The 20,365-nt window shown below is 45.7% G+C and overlaps 1 protein-coding gene across 1 annotated transcript in view; it reads right to left on the reverse strand.

Moving 5' to 3' along the window:
- Positions 1-413: 413 nt before the first annotated feature.
- The window catches only part of LOC125309295 (ephrin type-A receptor 3-like), a 69,784-nt gene continuing 49,832 nt past the window's right edge, over positions 414-20,365 (reverse strand). The window contains 9 exon segments of the mRNA XM_048266101.1: positions 414-570; positions 1,067-1,204; positions 4,816-5,009; positions 6,841-6,990; positions 8,598-8,807; positions 9,687-9,748; positions 17,739-17,924; positions 18,749-18,874; positions 19,640-19,707. Of these exon segments, the coding sequence (XP_048122058.1) occupies positions 465-570; positions 1,067-1,204; positions 4,816-5,009; positions 6,841-6,990; positions 8,598-8,807; positions 9,687-9,748; positions 17,739-17,924; positions 18,749-18,874; positions 19,640-19,707 (1,240 nt within the window). The 3' untranslated portion in view covers positions 414-464.

The following is a 20,365-nucleotide window of genomic DNA, read 5'->3' on the forward strand; positions in this document are numbered from 1 at the left end:
TGTCAAAACTGTCTAAAAATCCACCAGCAGACATGGTCTTGCTCCTCTGAGCGATAGGAAGTCTTTTCTGAACAAAGTCTTCAATGGGCGTCAAAGTGCCGTGTTGACCCCTTGTCGAGGTGCGTTGGTCCATGTGTTCCACTTCAGATAGCAAAAAAGAAAAGTGTTCTGGTGTTTCTTTCTAAATCTGGATTTGAAAAATCCACAAGATGTAATGATCAACCCTTCAGCACAACAAGTCCTCCAGATGATGTTCTGTCAGACAGTTACACAATCCTCCTTCCAGGGTTCGGCTGTGGAGAGGCTAGCAAAAGCTTCTCAGGGTGGATGGACTGAAGGACTCTACTGGTGGAGGGACCCCCTCCCCCCAAAACCTCTCTCTCCCTGGGGGGCAGGAGACCCAGGCACCCCATCTGTCTCTGTGAGTCTCCGGAAGGGGCTGAAGGGACGCTTTGAGCAGAGTGTTATACTTGGACATGGGTTCCCTGTTGCTGGGCCTGGAGGCTCTGGATGCTGGTGAGGATCTTCTTCTGGTGGCCTGCCAGAGCCACACCCAACTTCCCCAACTCGCTAGAGGAGGACAGAGAAGGCAAAGAGAAGAGAAGATGAGTTAATTAGCTTGAATAGCTTAGCTGTAATTGACAAACTTTCATTATGATGTACTGCTTGTCATCTATAAACTGTGCTTTTAGACAATCAATTCCCGGAGCTCTCTAAAGCAGTCTCTAAAGAGCACCATTAGGGCTCTGTCAGTTAAGTGCTTTGCTTATGTGTAGCACTTGTTGTGGAAGGAATGTAAACCGATTGCTCTAAGAGATTTCTGCTGTAGTATTTCTCAGCTTTATCTGTTCGATTGTTTTCATTATTACACATGCAACACCTAGTAAATCAAGCAAATTAGTAATCAATCAATCAATCAATCAATCAGTCATCTTTAAGCACCTTTTAGTATCTTTTAGCGCCATCTTTCAGTAATTTAACTAGGACTACAGTACAGAGCCCAGATCAAGACCTCTCAAGAACTAGTCAATGTGTGAGGTAAGGTCAGTAGTGTGGAGGGTGTTACCTGGCGCTGACGTACAGCACAGAGTCCAGGGTGACGTAACCAGCAGTGGTGAAGTGATCCTTGTACTGGCTCATCTTAATGGACTCTAGCCAGTCCTCCACTGTGCTGACGCCCGCCTCTGGAGATGGGGGGTCCTCCCTGTGGATGCAGGACAGGACCACAATGAGTCAGCCTCGCCTCCCTTTGGGTTTGTGCCAAACACGTCTTAATCATTATAGCGTTCATCAGTGATAATGGACTGGTTATTATAGCCTTTGGAATGCATTTTATTTGCATACACTGTACATTGTCATGTTATTAGGATGGGGCCACTGGAATGAGGGATAATTTCTCTGCTTGTGATCTCAGTAGGACTGTTCAGCCTCTGTCTAAATGGAAAGGGAACATGATCCGTAATGTGTTTTTCCACAGGGTGAGGTCTGTCCGAAACGAAAAAAAAAAAAAAAAACAGTCAGTGTGATTTTGGTGAGCTGCGGTGACAATCTGACACGGTGACGCCTGTGCCACCGGCGCCGAGCAAAAAGCCCCCGCGCTCCCCGAAGAAAAACACTGTCCTCCTTCCTTAGTCACAGTGCTGCCGGAGAGGCGCTGGGAGTTCTCAGCTTGGAAATCAAACGAGGCCAGATTGATTTTCCCCTCTCGTCATTTTTTTTATTATTTTTTTATTATTTGTCTCCTGGAGGAGAAGCTACACGGCGAGTTGGTTCCTACAGCGAGCCAATCAGAGGGCTGCTTCTTCCTCTGGGCCAAAGAGACAGCCTTGATCCATGTTGCAGGTAGGAAACAGCAGTGAGAGAGGGAGAGAGAGAGAGAGAGAGTGAGAGGAGGGGTAAGGATGGTGGGTGAAGAGGGAAAAAAGAGAAAGAGTAAGAGGTGAGGGGCAAGGGAGGAGGTGAAGAAGAGAGGAGAAAAAGGAAAGAGAGGCCGCAAGGTAAAGGAGCTTGTCAAGATTAATCAGCCGTCTGAGCCAGTAGAGGCTGACACTAGACTCCCAGGATCAGGCAGAGGGCCTGATTACACAACATTACTACCTTTCTCACTCACTCACTCACTCACTCACACACACACACACACACACACACACACACACACACACACACACACACACACACACACACACACACATATGCATGTACAGTCTCACACTGTGTAGACTGAGGAAAGAAAGCAGTGACACTATGTTGGTGGAGGTGGAGTAAAACCAGAATAGCTTTTTCTTTTGATAGAAGTATATAGTCGACACACACGCACCACTACCACCATAGCTACCACTGCCATCTGCTTCCTATTGAAAAGTTGTGTCCCTGTGGAAAGTACAGGGGAGATGATATTTCCCTCACTACCCTCTCTCTCTCTCTCTCTCTCTCTCTCTCTCTCTCACACACACACACACACACACACACTTAAAAGCACTACACCAAGAAGAGAAACAGACGTGGGTGACAGCTTGGGTTGAGGTTAGCGGGGAGTCCAATCAGATCGCTGTCTGGAGCGAATATGATTCTACTGCGTGTGACTCATCACCCCCCAAACACACACACACACACACACACACACACACACACACACACACCACCCCTTCCGGTGGAGCCGTAAAATTGTGTCTGATTTAACGGCATGTTTCTCGCCCGCAGGACTTCTCCACCCTCTTGAAAACACTACCCAATGCGTCTCGACTTAACCGGAGCCAAAATGGCCTCCTAATGTCAGCACTCGGCAGTGTTTTTCGGTTCACTGGTTTCTCAATTGGCCAGGCACTCCGAACAGCCTACAAAGAAGCTGACAACACAGGCAGCTGACAAAGCAGGCCGTTTCATTTGTTTGGTATTAAAGGAGGGTGTCAAACGCCTGCCTGCCTTCCTGCCTCAGGGTCAGCACCAAAGTATGAGCAAGAACAGAGGAGCTCAGCGGAACATCGGCAGGAGCGTGAGGGGAGGTGTGTGTGTGTGTGTGTGTGTGTGTGTGTGTTTGTGTGTGAGTGTATGTGTGTGTGTGTGTGTGTGTGTGTGTGTGTGTGTTTGTGTGTGAGTGTATGTGTGTGTGTGTGTGTGTGTGTGTGCATGCGTGCATGTGTGTGTGTGTGTGTGTGAGTGTATGTGTGAGTGTATGTGTGTGCGTGTGTGTGTGTGCATGCATGCATGCGTGTGTGTGTGTGTGTGTGTGTGCGTGCGTGCGTGCATGCGTGTGTGCATGTGTGTGTGTGTGCGTGCATGCGTGTGCGTGTGTGTGTGTGTTGGGGGTTTTCTGGGTTGGGGAGGAAATGGGCCTGGGGGTGCTGGGGGTCGGCAGGAGTGACGGAGGCAGCCAGCTGAGGTTTGAGTTGAGTAGAGTTTTATTTCCAGGAAGGGAAGGATAGAGAGGGTGCGAAGCTAAGCTGTACATGATTGGCTGCTTTCGTTTGAGGAACTGAGGGCTTGCAGTAGTGAAGCTGGATGGAGGGAGAGAGTGAAGGAATAGGAGGGAGGAACACTAATAATAATAATAATAATAATAATACATTTTATTTATAATGCTCTTTTCATCATACAGTAGATCTCAAAGTGCTACAGGTTAAAAACTAAACTAAAAAAGGTGAGCAGTTTAAGGAAAAAGAAAAGAAAAGGTTTTAAAAAACATCTAAAGGGGACCAAAAGCTTTGCTAAAAAGAAATGTCTTGTGGTGCCCTCAAGGTGTGTGCCCTCAAGGTGTCAGGGAGGGCATTCCACAGACGTGGGGCAGCAGCACAGAAAGCCCACGGAACTGTCCCATGGTCCTGAGTCCGGTTCTGGGTATGTAGAAGAGGTTTGAGTGAGTTGAGCGGAGGGAGGAACACTGACCGAAACGAGGACAGAAACAAGAGTTGCAAGGCCTTTCACAAAGACGGCATCCAAGAAAGAGTCAGAGGTTGTCCCAAACATCACTGCCTCCAACTGTCTAGTGAGTCACTTGCCATAGCAGGCACTGAGGTGGCAGCTATGAACTTTGTTTTGTACGGCCTAGCAAGATAGCAACACAGAACGCTGTTGCCAGGACACCGACAGCTGACTTTAATCAGCGGTAGTTGAAGCAGAGGTGTTCTACAGTATTTTTGGTTGAAGGCAGCAGGAAGGGTACATGTACGCTGCCTTCAAAATCCGGCAAAGCAAAGGTATCTTAGCATTTTATACCAATATTTGATTTGGACTTGTCTCGCTGCCACCAAATGCTATCTTAGGAGGCAGGTTTTTTTTCTTTAGTTTCGGACACAGCCACAGTCACTGAATGTGTTATTACACTCATCTGCTAGTAAATAAGCATGTCCTAAATGTAATATTAAAAAGTACCCAATGTATTCTTGAAAAGTTAAGTAAATAGAACACAGGGTGGCTCCAACTACAATAAGTTGATTGTGTAAGAATACAAGTATTCCTGGTGCACACACCATGAGAACACCTTTAGAACACAAGAACACAAGACTAAAGGGCCATACACACCAGGAATGATAACTAAAATGATAATGGGAAAAACAACATTTTGTGTATTGCTCTAGCTAATATGAATGACAACATCCACACTGCATACTATAATGATAATAACATGGAGAACAAAAAAAAAGCCAATCAGTATACATCACGTCACGTATCATATTTATTAACACGAGGAGAGACTTTCCTTATTGTTGGTTAGTGTGGACGCTCATATTGTATTTGTCACAACTGTCTATGTAGTTATTGTTCCTGGACTAGAGGGCCCTTCACTTAGGGAATAGTATGAGCTTATACTGGACTCACCAGACAGCACTGTTGGCCAGGGGCTTCAGGCAGCTGGGGCTGCGGATGAGACGGTCCAGGGTGGACACGATCTGGCCAAACTTGGGCCGCTCACTGCGGTTCTTCTCCCAGCAGTCCAGCATCAGCTGATGCATCACGACTGGGCAGTCCATGGGCGCCGGCAGCCGGTAGCCCTCGTCTATGGCCTTGATAACCTGGGGTGGGACAGAGAAATGGGTGTTTTTAGGGGATACAGTACAGTGGACAAGCAGTGGACAGATATTTACAATGACCACCAAAGTATCTGCAGGCACTCAGTTGTCTAAGATGGTTCAGGCGACATCACAACATTTTATAATGAGGTGGACTGCAACGTTTTCATATATATATATATATATATATATATATATTTGCTGAGAAAAGAAAAGAAAAGAAAGTAGAGTAACTTCAAAGTGGCCCTCGCAATCAGACCACTGATGCTTCAGCCCAGAGGAGCCGTGTTTCATTTCAGCTGGTTGGCAGCTGACACGGCCATTAGCGCACCGGATGCAAGTGTTCACATTATGCCGACTGTTCCCTAGCAGGGCTATTCTCGCAGAGATGCAGGGGCCGAGAGTGCTCGTTGAGAAGTGTGGGAGCGAGGTGTGTGTGTGTGTGTGTGTGTGTGTGTATGTGCGTGTGGTTATTTGGAGATGTAAGGGTGTACTTCTAAAGCCATGTTGATTGAATAAATAAAGCGGCGCCTTCTCTCCAGTGTGCCAGGGCTCTCTCTGTCCCTGTTGTGATGTGAGCGGTCCGCCATCCAGCATCGTCTCGCCAAATCTCTTTCCCGTCAGCCGAGGATGACGGAGAGGAAATAAAAAAATGATCCTGGCAGTGGAGGCCTCCCAGGGCGGAGATAAATAAATGAGCTGAGCTTCAGATGTGGAAAACATCGTCCAGGATCTCACCACCACAGGGTTTCAAATCCAGGAAAGAGAGGGGGGGGGGAGTGAGAGAGAAAGAGAGAGATGAAAATGAAACTGATAGAGAAGAAGGTGAAGAAGAAGAAGAAGTAGAAAGGAAAAGAATGAAAGTCTTCCTGTGGATAGAAGTCTGGAAGCGTTCACCGTCTCCAGATGCGTCTAATCTTTTTACCTTTTTGTGTGAAGTGAAGGAGAGGGATTGTCAAGCACAGACACAGACACACACACACACACACACACACACACACACACACATGTCAGTAATAGAGCTGTCCTGTTGAACTACTCTGTGTGTGTGTGTGTGTGTGTGTGTGTGTGTGTGTGCGTGTGTGTAGCCAAAGCAGTGTTTGAGAGTAAAAAAAAATTGGATCAGTTCATGGCATGAGGTTTCAATCAAATGTGAGAGAGGAGGACATGTGAGGTCTGCAACGGCAATCAATATACAGTACACTGTGCATGTGTGCGCTTCAAGAGAAAAAGGAGGAAATGGGTGAGAGAGAGAGAGAGAGAGAGAGAGAGAGAAACGATACCACCTACATATGAGAAGACCTATAGGGAGCACATGCTGTCTTGCTGTGAGTTTCTTATGGATGAGCTGAAGTGGCACACATTAGAGGCGGTTTGTCCATTTGGTTTCTATTTAGGTTGCTTACAGACACGGCGTGCCATTCAGAGTTCACAGGAATCTAAATCATGTTCTGAAATTTGGCTCAACCTCCATACATATTAAGCAAGACAACACATCTGTGCTTGATGATAGAGGCATCTATGCATGTTATGACATTGTGTTTGTCTTGTGTGTCGGATTGAAGGGCACGCCTATGTACAGATCCCAACATTCCAAATTGGAAAATTATGGAGACCATAACTTATTGTATGTCTGTAAAGTAGGTATATAAGATTATTTGACTGTGACTGCATAAGTGTGTATGTGTGTGCCTGTGTGTGTTTGTGTGTGTGTGTGTGTGTGTGTGTGTGTGTGTGTGTGTGTGTGTGTGTGTGTGTGTGTGTGTGTGTGTGTGTGTGTGTCTGTGTGTGTCTGTCTGTGTGTGTGTCTGTGCGCGCACATATGTGTACTCACATCTTGGTTGGACATTTCCCAGTATGGCCGCTCTCCGTAAGAGATGACCTCCCACATGACAATGCCGTAGCTCCATACATCACTGGCTGAGGTAAACTTCCTATAGGCAATGGCCTCCGGCGCAGTCCAGCGGATAGGAATCTTACCCCCCTGTGAATAAGATGGACACTTACACTCCCATTCAATTCTATTTCATTTCTAATTATACTTCTATATTCCACTCAGAAGCAGGGAGATGTCTCATCAGGAAATGGCTTAACTTGTCAACAGGAGACATGCACAAGAGCCCGATAACAAGTGACAGGTAGCTGAGATGGTTGTTGACAGGGGAGAGAGCTGTCATTTCAAAAGAAATGATCAGGTGAGAAAAAAAGAAAGAAATCAAAACAATAATTTGGAGATACAGACCCAAATCCACTCAAAATACACAAGAGGGGGGCAATTCCACTGGCAGTGTAAACAGTTTTGTATAACAGGATGGGTGTTATTTTCTCTCTCTCTCTCTCTCTCTCTCTGTGCTATCCCACCTGTGTGGTGAATCAATTCCATATTGGAGGATGATGAGAAGCCGAGAGAATCCTGCTGAGAGGCACATTTTTTTCTAGAGGCAGAAGGCATTTGTTTTTATTATTGCCCCATGTTTCTCTCCCTTTCCCCCTCCCACCAACCTCCATGCCCCCCACAAATACTGCATACCGCTGGGGTGGGCTAGGGTGGTGATGGTGGGGGTTAGTTTTGAGTAGGGAGGGATGTAATTTCATCCATAGACCACTGACCAGCCCCCACCCCACCCCTGGACAATGTGGGACAGTGGTGCTGAATTGGATCAGCTCCGGAGGCTGCAAGGGGCCCCTGTCGTGATAATGGCCGTGCTCGTGGGTGATGCTGCTCAGCTGATGATTGCAATCTGGTCCAGGCCCCATCCTCCCTCCCTCCTTTTCTCCCCCTGGTGCTTTCTCTCTCTCTCTCTCTTTCTCTCTCTCCCTCTGTCTTTATCCAGCCGCCATCTTCTCCACTATCCCATATTGCACCTTTATTACCATCAGCACTGAGACCCATGGCACTTATAGCCGCTGCAATTAGATTTTCTGAAGGTTAACAACTCAAGGCACACACACAGGGACAGATAAAGAATCCCTTGTTTGCACATATTCAACACTTGCCAACTGGAAGTGAGAAAACAATTAACTTGCTATGACACACAGCTCTGTGGCAATGCAATTCAAAGTATGTCCTTGATCGTGCTGTAATTCGCTGTCCAAGGTCAGTGACATCCACATTCACCATACATTCTCACCACATGTTTCAGAGGAGCTAGACTCCATCACCCCTTCCCGAGGTCTCAGTATACATCTAAAAAAACATTACATGAGTACATTTTTTACAAGCGCTTTCAGCATTACTCAATTTCAAAACAACTTCGAAAAAGAAGAGAGCTGTTGGGGCTACACCTTGTCACCAACAGTGCAGCTAAGCAGAGAATGCAGGTGTAAAAAGCTTAAGGCTTGACTAACAAAACCACTCTCCTTGTTTCATCAGAGGCCACAGCAAAGGAAGGAGGGCGAAGACAAAAGAGAGAAAGAAAGAGATAGAGAGAGATAGAGGAATCTCTGGAAGAGACTATTTTTTATTTGTAATGGATTCAGCATCTTTAAATTCATATGCTACCATGCTTTTATTCATACCAGTCAGGTCAGCACTCAGTCAGGTTCAGTGGGATCATGGTAAAACAGGGTGCCCTGGTAGAGTAGACTCACCCGGGTTGTGTAAGCAGCATCCGGATCGTCTTCCAGGACCCGTGATAGCCCAAAGTCGGACACCTTGCTCACCAGGTTGCTGTTAACCAGGATGTTGCGGGCGGCCAGGTCACGGTGCACGTAGTTCATCTCAGACAGGTACTGCATGCCCGCCGCAATGCCCCTCAGCATGCCTAGGAGCTGAAGGACGGTGAATTGGCCGTCGTGCTTCTGTAAAAGAGCCACACCAGTCAGGGAAGGTCAGTTTTATCTCTAGACAGTTTTATCTCCACGACTAGAACTACTGGATATGATCCATGTTTGTTCTCACACATCCGTGTGATGTGATTACTTTTGTCATGATTTGTGAACAGAGTACAGCATTAAGCAAGGAATTATCCTAAACCACAAGCTGCATTGTAAATTAGTCAACTGCTCACAGATGCTTTGTTATTTTCCGATATTTGCAATGCAGTGTTACAAATTATTAATGGGACACAATGTGGATCAAAGTGTTTAACTCGATTCATGCAACTCTTCAGTTCCTCCCCTCTTAGAAAGCACTCTGAACAGATAAGCTCTTTATTTCAGCCTGGGAGTGATCCTTAAATCAGGAGTCTGCTGATTAAACACGTCCCTCCCTTTCTATGCACTGCACGGCTTCCGCAATCACCCTGGCTTTTCATGTGAGCAATGGGAAATATTTATGACGTTTCATTATGGCCCTCTGCCCGGAAAGGCAAACTTTCAGAAGAGATCATCTTCTTGTCATTTATCCATTTTTTTATCTGTCTTATTTCTCATCACAAGACTCCCTAACTCCATGTTTCCCGTGCCAGATTGAGCTGGGAGGCGAGACTGGGAGGAAGCAATAAAATCAGTATGTGTGTGTGGGTGTGTGTGTGTGTGTATGTGTGTGTGTGTGTGTGTGTGTGTGTGTGTGTGTGTGTGTGTGTGTGTGTGTGTGTGTGTGTGTGTGTGTGTGTGTGTGTGTGTGTGTGTGTGTGTGTGTGTGTGTGTGTGTGTGTGTGTGTTTAAACATTTCATTAAAACAAAAGAAGCAGATTTCCTCGAGGCGATCAGGGTTTTGTTCCACGCCACTCAACTCACCTTTAGAAAGGTATCCAAAGAGCCGTTCTCCATGTACTCTGTTATGATCATTACTGGCTTACCTACAGTGTGACAAAAGAAAGATAGAGCAGAGTGGGAGAGAGAGAAAGAGAGGGGATGGAAAGAAAGATAGAAAGAGAATAAAATGTGAAAGAGAGGAGGGAGAGGAAGGTTTCGAAATCAGTTTTCTTTCGGCACAGCAAAAAGGACATGAGAGAGAAAGAGAGTGAGAGGCACATACAGTATGAAAAACAAACGATGCCTCTCACGTCCCATATTTAATTAATTTCTGAATCAACAAAGAGAGATGGAAAGACCAAGAGTGAGAGAGAGAGATGATTCCATTCCCCGCACCCCTCCTTCTCCCTCTCTCTGTCCCTTTCTTTTTCACGTGTACCTGCAGCCTGTTAGTCATACTGACAGCCCCCTAATCAAAGCTCTCAATAACCGTCAGCAGGATAATTAGAGCGAGCTGTCCGCAGAGAATATCTCCGTCCAGAAATACCATACATGGTAATGAGCTCCTCCAGGAGGGGGGGGTGGAGAGAGAGGGATGGAGATAAAAATGGGTGGAGGTAGGGAAAGAGGGATATGGACGGAGGGGTAGAGGAGAGGGACTGAGAGAAGGTGTATTGTGAGAAAACGAGTATGCTCGAGGAGGAAAGGGAGAGAGAGGTCAACAAAAAAGTGGTGTGAGAGAGAGAGAGAGGGAGAAAGACAGAGAGAGAAAGAGGCAGAACAAGGGAGCGATGGTGAGAGAAATAAAGAGGTGTGGGTCCTGGGGGGAGTCTTAGAGATGAATAGGACTGCAGAGTGGAGGGGGGAGAGAGAGAGGAGAGGGACAAAAAAAGAAGAAGAAAAACACTAATGGGAGAAAGTGTTCGCCTCATTACAGTGTGCATGCACACACACACACACACACACACACACACACACACACACACAGACAGACACACACACACACACACACACGCGCACACACACACACACAGACACACACACACACACACACACACACACACACACACACACACGTGCACACACACACACACACACACACACACACACACACACACACACACACACACACACACACAACACACGCGCGCGCGCGCACACACACAGACACACACACACACACCAACACATACTTAAGACTTCTATTTAGATCTCAAGGTAAGACAAATATCCAAGACAAAAGACCCAAATCATTCAGAAAGAGGTCACACCATGGTGCATCTACCTTATGCTGTGCAACTACTGCATAAAGAGGCTAACAGATTAATAATTCATCAGGACACACAGATAAACAGTTAGAGTGAGGGCACAAAACAAGCCTGTTCCCATATGGAGAACCCACCTACTGTTGCAGAGATGGAACAGTGATTGCCTTGCTTTGGCATTTTTCTGGAAACTGCAGATCCTCCAAACTGCAGCCCTTTTTTTTGGCTTCATTTTCCAAATACATTGTGCGATACACATGCATACACGTACGCATATTTATGTATTTATGCAAATATATGCATACGAAAGCCATTCATTTACTCTTTCATACACACATATACACACTCACGCGCGCACGTACACACACACACACATGCACATGTGTGCATGCACACTCTCACACACTCACGCACACACACACACACACACACACACGCACACACACAAAGCTGAGTAGTGATGGCAAAGGTAGGGGGAGGAAGTGAAATCTTCACACCTGCGTTTCAAAAAGTGATTAAAATCACCCCCCAACCCCCATCCCTTTTACTGGAAACCCAGGCGAAATAACATGCTGTCAATCAAGCACCCTCCACCATCACATCCACCAACACCAACCAGCCCCCCACTGGTCCCCCCTACACACACAGCTTCAGCAGGGGCTGCCAACGTTAATCTAGCCTGGTAATCATCTGTCGCTGATGTGGGTGCACATCCCTCACATCCATTCTCCCTCTCTCTCTTTTTTTTCTTTCTCTCTCCCTCTCTCTCTTTCTCTCTCTCTCTCTCTCTCTCTCTCTCTCTCTCCTCCTCTCATCCTTGAGCTCTGCTCTCAGCTGCCATGCTGTCAGCCTCGCTGCTGACCCCCACGGCTCTCTCAGGACGTGACCTCAAGTCACGGCACGCTCCCTCTCGGGGCAGATGTGGCAGAACGACGCCCCTTTCAGCTGGAGTCAGCGAAGCACGCGCTGTAAGGGCTGTCACCTCGTGCCTGCTTTGGGACCTTGCAGGGGTGAAAGGTCAAACTAAGGTCTCACTAAACGGCGACAGGTTAAGGAAAGCCTACCAGGCTTGCTAGTCACTTCAGACCAGGGAGATACTAATGTGCCTTGATTGTGTGTGGAAATGGAAAGCTATCACAGGGGAAGTGCTTGCTCACTGCTGTCTCATTCATTCAGTGTGCAAGGCTCAGGTTCACTCTAGTTCAAACATCTATCTCGTGCTAATCTAAAGGCAATATATGCACATTTGTGTGTGTGTGTACAGTATGTGTGTGTGTGTGTGTGTGTGCGATCAAGGCTGTGAGCCAGTGCTATGTCTGTGTGCCTAGGTTTGCACAGTGATCCATACATGTATGTGTGTGTGTTTGCAGATGTGTGTGTGTGTGTGTCTTTATGGGTTCTCTGTGCTGTCACTCTGGGTATATCATGTCTGTGTTTGTCCCATGGCAACCATAACAACCGTAGCAGGGTTGAAGAGAGGTAGGCCTAGCTGTGTGAGTGTGTATGTTAAAGCAAACCATGCGGGACAAATCGCTCTGACAGCAACCTTCCTCCCGCAACGCACTCCTGCCTGATGGCTGTGTGTGTATGTGTGTGTATGTGTGTGTGTGTGTGTTTGTGTCTCTGTGTCCTCATCAAAGGATGAACACAAGGACAATGGTGCACACAAGTTGTTTGTTCTATCTAAAGAAGAGAAAGGCTTTCTAACTTAACAGATATAAACAAATATAAAAGATATGCACACACACACACACACACACACTTTGGTAGCAAGGTAAAATAATAGCAATTGACTGAGTATCTTATCTCACTTTGATAACTTAGGACAGAATATACTTATTGTTGAAAAGCAGTTTGTCTAGGACACGGCTTAGTCAATGTACAGGGAAGCAGCCTTACAAGTTTAGTTGTGATTGAAAACTGATAAGGTTGATTATCCAGTTGTGAGAGCAGAAGTTGAATTTGTCAAAGACAAATAACTACACTATTGATTTCTGTATACAGTACATTAGACATGTCATAAATCATACTTAATGTATCAATTGGTATCAATTGGGAAGTTCTGTCTGGACTATGGAGACTACACCCACCCACTCCCCCAGTCACACTCTCACAGTCACACAGAGATGCATATCTGCATATCTGATATCACTCCAGAAACACCATGGAATGGATCAAAGGTCAGTCATTTTTCTCTATATCATTAATCATAAGCAAGAATATAATTAATAAATGTGTGTATGAGAGAGTATGTGTGTGTTTTGTGTGTGTGTGTGTGTGGGGGGCTCTGATGAGTTCATTATGAAGATGAGTCAGGAGCACTTCACCCGCTGCTGCAGGTTATCGCCCCTGATTGATGTTCCCCAAACGAGCTGGCCGACACTCTTAGGTGAGCAGAGCAGAATAATTACTCCCTTTCTTCTACTGCCGCCGGGCGTGCGTGTGTGTGTGCGTGTGTGTGGGCGGAGGGAATGATTAAAGCGAAACCTCGTGCCCTGACCGGGCTTGGCTGCCATCCACGGCTGATTCTAAATCTGAACTTGGGCCCCTGGTGCCGTTGCTGCCTGTAATCAAGGCTGATTTTATCATCGCACTCCTCCTTATCAGCTCAAGGGGGAAGAGGAAGCTGCAATCCAGGGTCAGCGGGAGATGATGGAGGCGAGCCGTTCTCCGGCGTCACGGACACTGACCTCAGAACAGCAGGGGAGCCAGCTCAGCAACTGTGACGCCTATCACACTGTGCTACAGTGCTCTGATTTTACAGGCCTATCTAGTGAGGAGGCCTTTCACTTTCACACTGGTCACAATGAAATGTCTATTACGCTGTAGTTACATGTGTTATAACACCTGGACTGAAGAGCAACATCTCGCCGGAGGCAGTTGGACACAGTAATGGAAAGAAATTACACCATGGGTCACTCATGAAGTGCCGATAGTCAGAAATGCAACAATAGAAAGTGACAAACACACAATACTGTACTTTCCCAAGTAATAGCCGAGGTTTACACATTGATTTTTTTGCAAAATTGTATTAGCTATAAGGTTAATACACAGGGGCAATTAATATGGCATTAATGTGGTTTTGTTTTTTTTACTTGCATAAAACACTGTCCTGTTGTTTACACAATGCAGCTAATACACAGGAAATTACTGTACTCCTATTCGTGTCTGCACACGCACACACACACGCACACACACACACACACACACACACACGCTTACATACACATTCACACATTTACAAACTCACTCTCCGTCTCACACATATGTCACAAATGTTCTTGACCTTGACTAACAAAACGTTTGATGAAGTTCTTCAAAAAAAGGTGCACTCATCAGGTCTTCGCTTCCTCTATTGTTCGGCGTTCACAAAGACATCCAGATAGCTCCTGTCTCCCGTCATATTAAATTGGGGAGTTGCCAAAAAATCACACAAAAAAGACACGTCAAAGAGTAAGACACATCGCCCCCAAATCCGAATCAACAGACGTGGGCTGGGAATGAGTGTTATCAGAGGGAAGATAAGCATGCTAATCCGACAGTTAGCCCCACAATAGGAAGATAATGGGCGCAACGACAGGCTTGTTTTTTTTTTTGGAAGCAGGCAGATGAGGGTGATAGAGAGGGGTGTGTGTGATGAATAAAGTGCTATTCTGGGGGGCCGAGTCTCTCGGAGGAGCCCGGGAAAGAATTAGCATAACAATGCACTCAATCAGTGGTCTGCTCCTCTGCCTTTAGCGTAATGATATACTGCTTCCTCCTGCTTGCTTTGTTCACTTCCTAAACGGCCGTGGTGGGGGTGTATGGGGAGGTGGAGGATTGGGATGGGGTGGGGGGATGGATGGTGGAGTTCTATGCATGAGAGGATGCATGTACATTTGATTTTAATCAGCTCGTGTGATATCCGTGCATGCTAGCTTGAACTCCACCATCCTTCCACTCACATGGAAACCTGCACACACTCACATATGTGCACCCCCAACACACACTCACACTTATATGAAGATGTATTTAAACAACTATGGTTTAATCGGATGCATGTGCGTTTACGCATTTCAAGCAAAACTCAGCAGCTGGTATCTAAAACATTTGCTATGCGGTCACTCATGAAGAAATGTCATTCACACACACACATTTTCCCTCTCGCTCTGTTGAAGTTTGATTGACAGCTGGGTGGGTATCAAGGGGTCAGGTTAGTGACCTCTGACCTCAGCCTGCTGTACGCCACACGCCGGAGCTGTGAGCTGTGAAATTACTCTCATGGATGGGTTATTACCCCTGCCATTATATCATCATATCAGACACACACACACACACACACACACACACACACACACACACACACACACACACACACACACACACACACACACACACACACACAGAGAGAGATAGCCATGCTCACATAAAGACATATGGAACCATGAAAGACACTGACATAAAATGGACACAGAAATGAAACACATGGGGCCAAGCTCACGGAAACAAATTCAAAGAGCAATGGGCAAAGTAGCAGAGACTTATCGCCTAATAAGACATATTACACATACACACACACACACACACACACATCACAGATGTATACTCACATATCCAAATGTATTGATAAATACAAACTACAAACATATATGACACATTTGTTATATTATCTATTATTTCACTATTGTGTGTCTGTTTGTGTGATTATATGTACGAGTGAATGTGTGTGTGTGTGTGTGTGTGTTTAGCAAAATCAATGTATAAGCCACGACTAGTAGTTAGTTGGGAAATTAAGGTAGTATCAATGGTTTTGCTTGCATGGAGCAACATCTACTGTACCCCATCAACCCGCAATTTAGCTGAAGAATGAAAAACATATGGATATAAGTGATCAGAAGAGCTGAGGGTTGTGCAACGATACTATATTTAATTCACCATTCAGTGGTCCGTGTGATCAGTATCATTGTATGAATTCTTTCACTGGCTTGCCTTTGACGTTACATTTGTTTGAAAACTACACCTAATGACCAGCTGGAAAAAAATCAATGGCGCTCATGGCAGGGTCACACAGAAGTGAAATCGAACTGAGAAACTTTGAAAAATGTCAAGAAACCTTCAGCTGAAATTATGAAATATTCACATTCTATTCACATATGAAATTACGAACATTCACAACTGCTGCCTACTATTTAACACAAGCCATAGTAATAATACAGTATTATGATGTTAATACTACTAGTTAATTCTCTCTGGATATGCATTTTCTAGCTCCTTTGGGACTGAATGAACTCTGTTAACCTAAATGTTTGCAGAATGAATGAGATTGCCCAATTCATTACTGCATCCACGGGCAGAGACCACACCATCTCTCCTGCCTTTGAAGGGCAGAGGAGAAGACAAACACTCCTATGAGGTAACATTAATCTTAAGCGTTTGGACAAAATAGTGCAGAAAGGCTCGAGCTATTTGCATTTCGCATTAGGGGAGAGGAAGTGTTGAAGGGGATTAATCTTTGTTAAAATGCGTGGAAATTAATATGCATGCCGCTCCTTTAAGAAGAACCAATGACCAATTAGGTTTTTTGTAATTAAAATGTATGACCCTTGTATAAATATGCATGACCTTACTCAGGATACACAATTGATCTGCCAGTGGGTGTTACATGTGTGCATATGAGTGTGTGTGTGTGTGTTTGTGTGTGTGTGTGTGTGTGTGTGTGTGTGTGTGTGTGTGTGTGTGTGTGTTCCATTAACAGACATACAAGTTATTTAATTAATTGATCCTGCTATTACCCATAATGACATGTCACTTCCATGCAGATCACATGTTCTCTACACTTTTACCTTCTACACTTTTAACACTACCTATAGACAAGTTGCTGTGTAGTCTACCTGTCACTGTATGCATACTGCATGTGTCTGTGTGTGTGTGTGTGTGTGTGTGTGTGTGTGTGTGTGTGTGTGTGTGTGTATATCCATGAGCGTGTACGCTACAACACCTCCATTACATCCATTACAGCAGTGCTCTCATCCCCGCACACTAAGAGCCTGGGATGAATGGAGGGTGTTAATGATGGAGCCCAGCGTCGTGACGGACAGCTGCTGCGAGCCCAACACGCTCGCCGCTACTCGGCAACCCACATCCATTGTGATGCTAATTGCGCCCTGATGAAATAATGAATAGGGACTGACACCATTAGCCCCTTTCTTCTCCCCTCATGGCTGCTAAAAACGCCTCGGTGCTCCCGCCCTGTCAGATTGAGTGGTTGTGGCGCAGGACAGCCGACCGAGAGAATATCTTTAGAAATGTTGATGTGTGAGAGATAACTAATTGTATTGTTTTTATGAGGTGAGGTGCAGAGTAGGTGTGTGTTTGTATGTGTGTGTGTGTGTGTTTGTGTGTGCGTGCGTGCGTGTGCGCGTGTGTGTGTGTGTGTGTGTGTGTGTGTGTGTGTGTGTGTGTGTGTGTGTTGCAAAGCCTCTGGTTCATGTTACATATTTACACACATTTAATAGGTATGCGTTTGCACTGCAGTATGTTTGCAGAGCTCACAGTCAGGTCAAATATGGCTCTGGGGGAGACTAAATTGTGTGTGTGTGTGTGTGTGTGTGTGTGTGTGTGTGTGTGTGTGTGTTGTGCATTCATATCTCAAGGTGAGTACCTTTTTCTGTGTTTTTTATGAGTAACTGTGCAGATTTTCCTCCGTGAGGCATAAATGTTCTGTTCACAAGGTTAGCTCCATCTTTGTTCACGTGTATATTTATACATGAATTTATTGTTAAAACAGCATTGTGTGTGTGTGTGTGTGTGTGTGTGTGTGTGTGTGTGTGTGTGTGCTGAGGCCACTCACATCTGGTGACCACTCCCTCCAGGCGTATGATGTTAGGGTGGTCAAACTGGCCCATGATGCTGGCCTCGCTCAGGAAGTCGCGTCTCTGCTGCTCCGTGTAGCCGGCCTTCAGGCTCTTAATGGCCACGTGGATCTCCCTCTTGCTGGGCAGACGCAAGCGCCCGCTGCACACCTCCCCAAACTCTCCTGCACACACACACACACGCCACACACACACACACGCACGCACACACACACACACACACACACACACACACACACACACACACACACACACACACACACGCACGCACAAAGCAAACAGAAGGGAGTTTTTAGATAAGCGCATATACACATATGATATGAACAAAAACACACACAAGTTTATCTCCACACTCAAACTCACTCATACACAACAGACATATTAGGTGAAGTTTCACGTATCAAAGCCCCATTCACCCAACCACATACACATGCACAGCTACCCAAGAATGTCTGCACATACAGTATGTGTCTCTCTCGAATACACACAAACACACACACACACACACACACACACACACACACACACACACACACACATACACGATATGAATGATAAAATTAATCTGAGTCCTGAGGATTTTTTGATAGGTAGCATTAGGTGTGACAGCTTAAGTCTGGATTAAAGCTCTTCAGGACTGTGGCTTTCTTGGAAGGCACCTGGCCTTTCATGCTGTGGGACAATCTATCCTGCTTTGGTACCAACTAAACCACTACCTTGTGCTTTATTTATTCAACATTCATTTAACCTCAGTTACAAAGTGCCACATCGGTGCTTTGATGAAGATCTTCCATAAAGGAGTAGATGTTTAGACCTAGAATTTGAAGATTCTGAAAATGTTTGTCAAAATGGAAAAAGTGTGAGGGATAGATTTGCTAGTTAGCCCATTGCATTGCATTACTTTACTAGTATTACTTTTACTATTCATGATCAGGGTTTGGCAGCACACAAATAAGGTTCAGGGAACCTCAGCAAAAAAAGCCCTTACCTGCTCCAATCACTCTCTCAATGCGGATGTTGGACACATCAATCTCCTGGGCAAAATCTCGGACAGCCTGGTTGGGATCCTCATATGTGTGTGGGTGGATGTAGGTCCGGCTGCCTGGCAGGTTGACTGTGGAGAAATATCAAGTCGGCAAAAAAAAAAAAAGAAGAAGGCAATCAACATCTGGTTTTTTTTCCATCGTTTATTTTTTTTTTTCTTTTTAATTTGGGTAGTTTCCATCATTCATTAGTGTTGTCATCCATTTCCCCAAAGGAGGCTGCCACCACATTTTCAACCTCATTAGGCCCCTGCGTTTGGCAGGCGCGAGAGGTGCCATTAGAGCAAACACACATTAGGCAACTTGAGTGCCGGCCGGGCATCATTTGTCACACCGCGGCAAACACAGTCGTTGCCCTTAGTGTGCACATCCCCGATCACTTTAAAGTGACAAATTGGTACGGGGGCCAGCTTTCGCGGGGGCAAAAACACATGCACGCACGCCACACTCGACAACTGGAGCTTTTTGTCACACCATCAAACATGTTACTAAGAGGTATTCCTCCCCCACATGCCTCAGACATCTCACTCAGAGAGGCAGAGATTTATATTTGAGGTGAGCTATTTGAACGAGGTTCAAGTGGTCATTTATGTAGACTGGGGACTTTATAAGTTACTGAATAATGTATTTGGGTATATAGATAACATACTATAGTGTGTGTATAGGTGCCTATGTTACTGCTGATACTGATACAGATACTGTAGCTGTGTACTCTCTGTCACATTTCAAACATCTTGTAGTCTGCACTGAGTCACTGTGTATGAGAGTTTGTGAGAAAGAGAGAGCGCAAGAGAGTTTGTGTGTGTGTGCCTGTGTGTGTGCCAAGTGTCCTGTACCTCTGCCATGTTGGAACTGCATCTTCTCCTCCTCTGGGTCCTGCTTGGCCTTTATGTAGCCACAGTGTCTGCAACAAAACACATACCAAAGCCCATGGTCAGTCAAAGCAATCTCCTCTCCAATAAACATAGATATCTTCCAGGTTTGCAGCCCAGTTGGATAAAAAATGGTATATTCAGGACTCTACTCAGCAGGATTAGCCTCAGAACCACATCTGTAGAGTCCAGTCATTGGGTAAGCTCCCGGGGTCTTAGCTCCTGCCTGGAGTAATACCGTGAGGCACAGTGACCCGGGATAAAACAGGGTAACACGGTTAAACGGCACTGTCAGATTAAGCCCTGCAGCACCAAAGGCTCAAGGGGAGAGTTTCAGAGAGGAGGAGGAGGATGAGGAGGGAAATGAGATGACATATACGAGAGCTGCAGATGGACAGGTTACAGGAGCTGGAGATGGAGGCTTTTGCAGACAGTGTAGTCTGGAGAGGAAAGACAAAATAGAGAGGATCCAGAGAGTGGTGATAGCAAGCATGGTTGAGGCCAGACAGCAGTAAAAAAAACTGACCTACTCTTCTTCCTCTCCATTTACAGGCATCACATCATCTCCAACGGTTTAATTTACACTCTCCAGCTTTATTAAAGTCTGTGACTGCCAGCCTGAGCACTCTCTTGAGTTGATTTAACACCTACAAATAGACTTGACTCCCCCTTCCCTCTCATCCCTTCTCT

This window comes from Alosa alosa, chromosome 16, assembly GCF_017589495.1.
Source record: "Alosa alosa isolate M-15738 ecotype Scorff River chromosome 16, AALO_Geno_1.1, whole genome shotgun sequence".
Lineage (NCBI taxonomy): Eukaryota > Metazoa > Chordata > Actinopteri > Clupeiformes > Clupeidae > Alosa > Alosa alosa.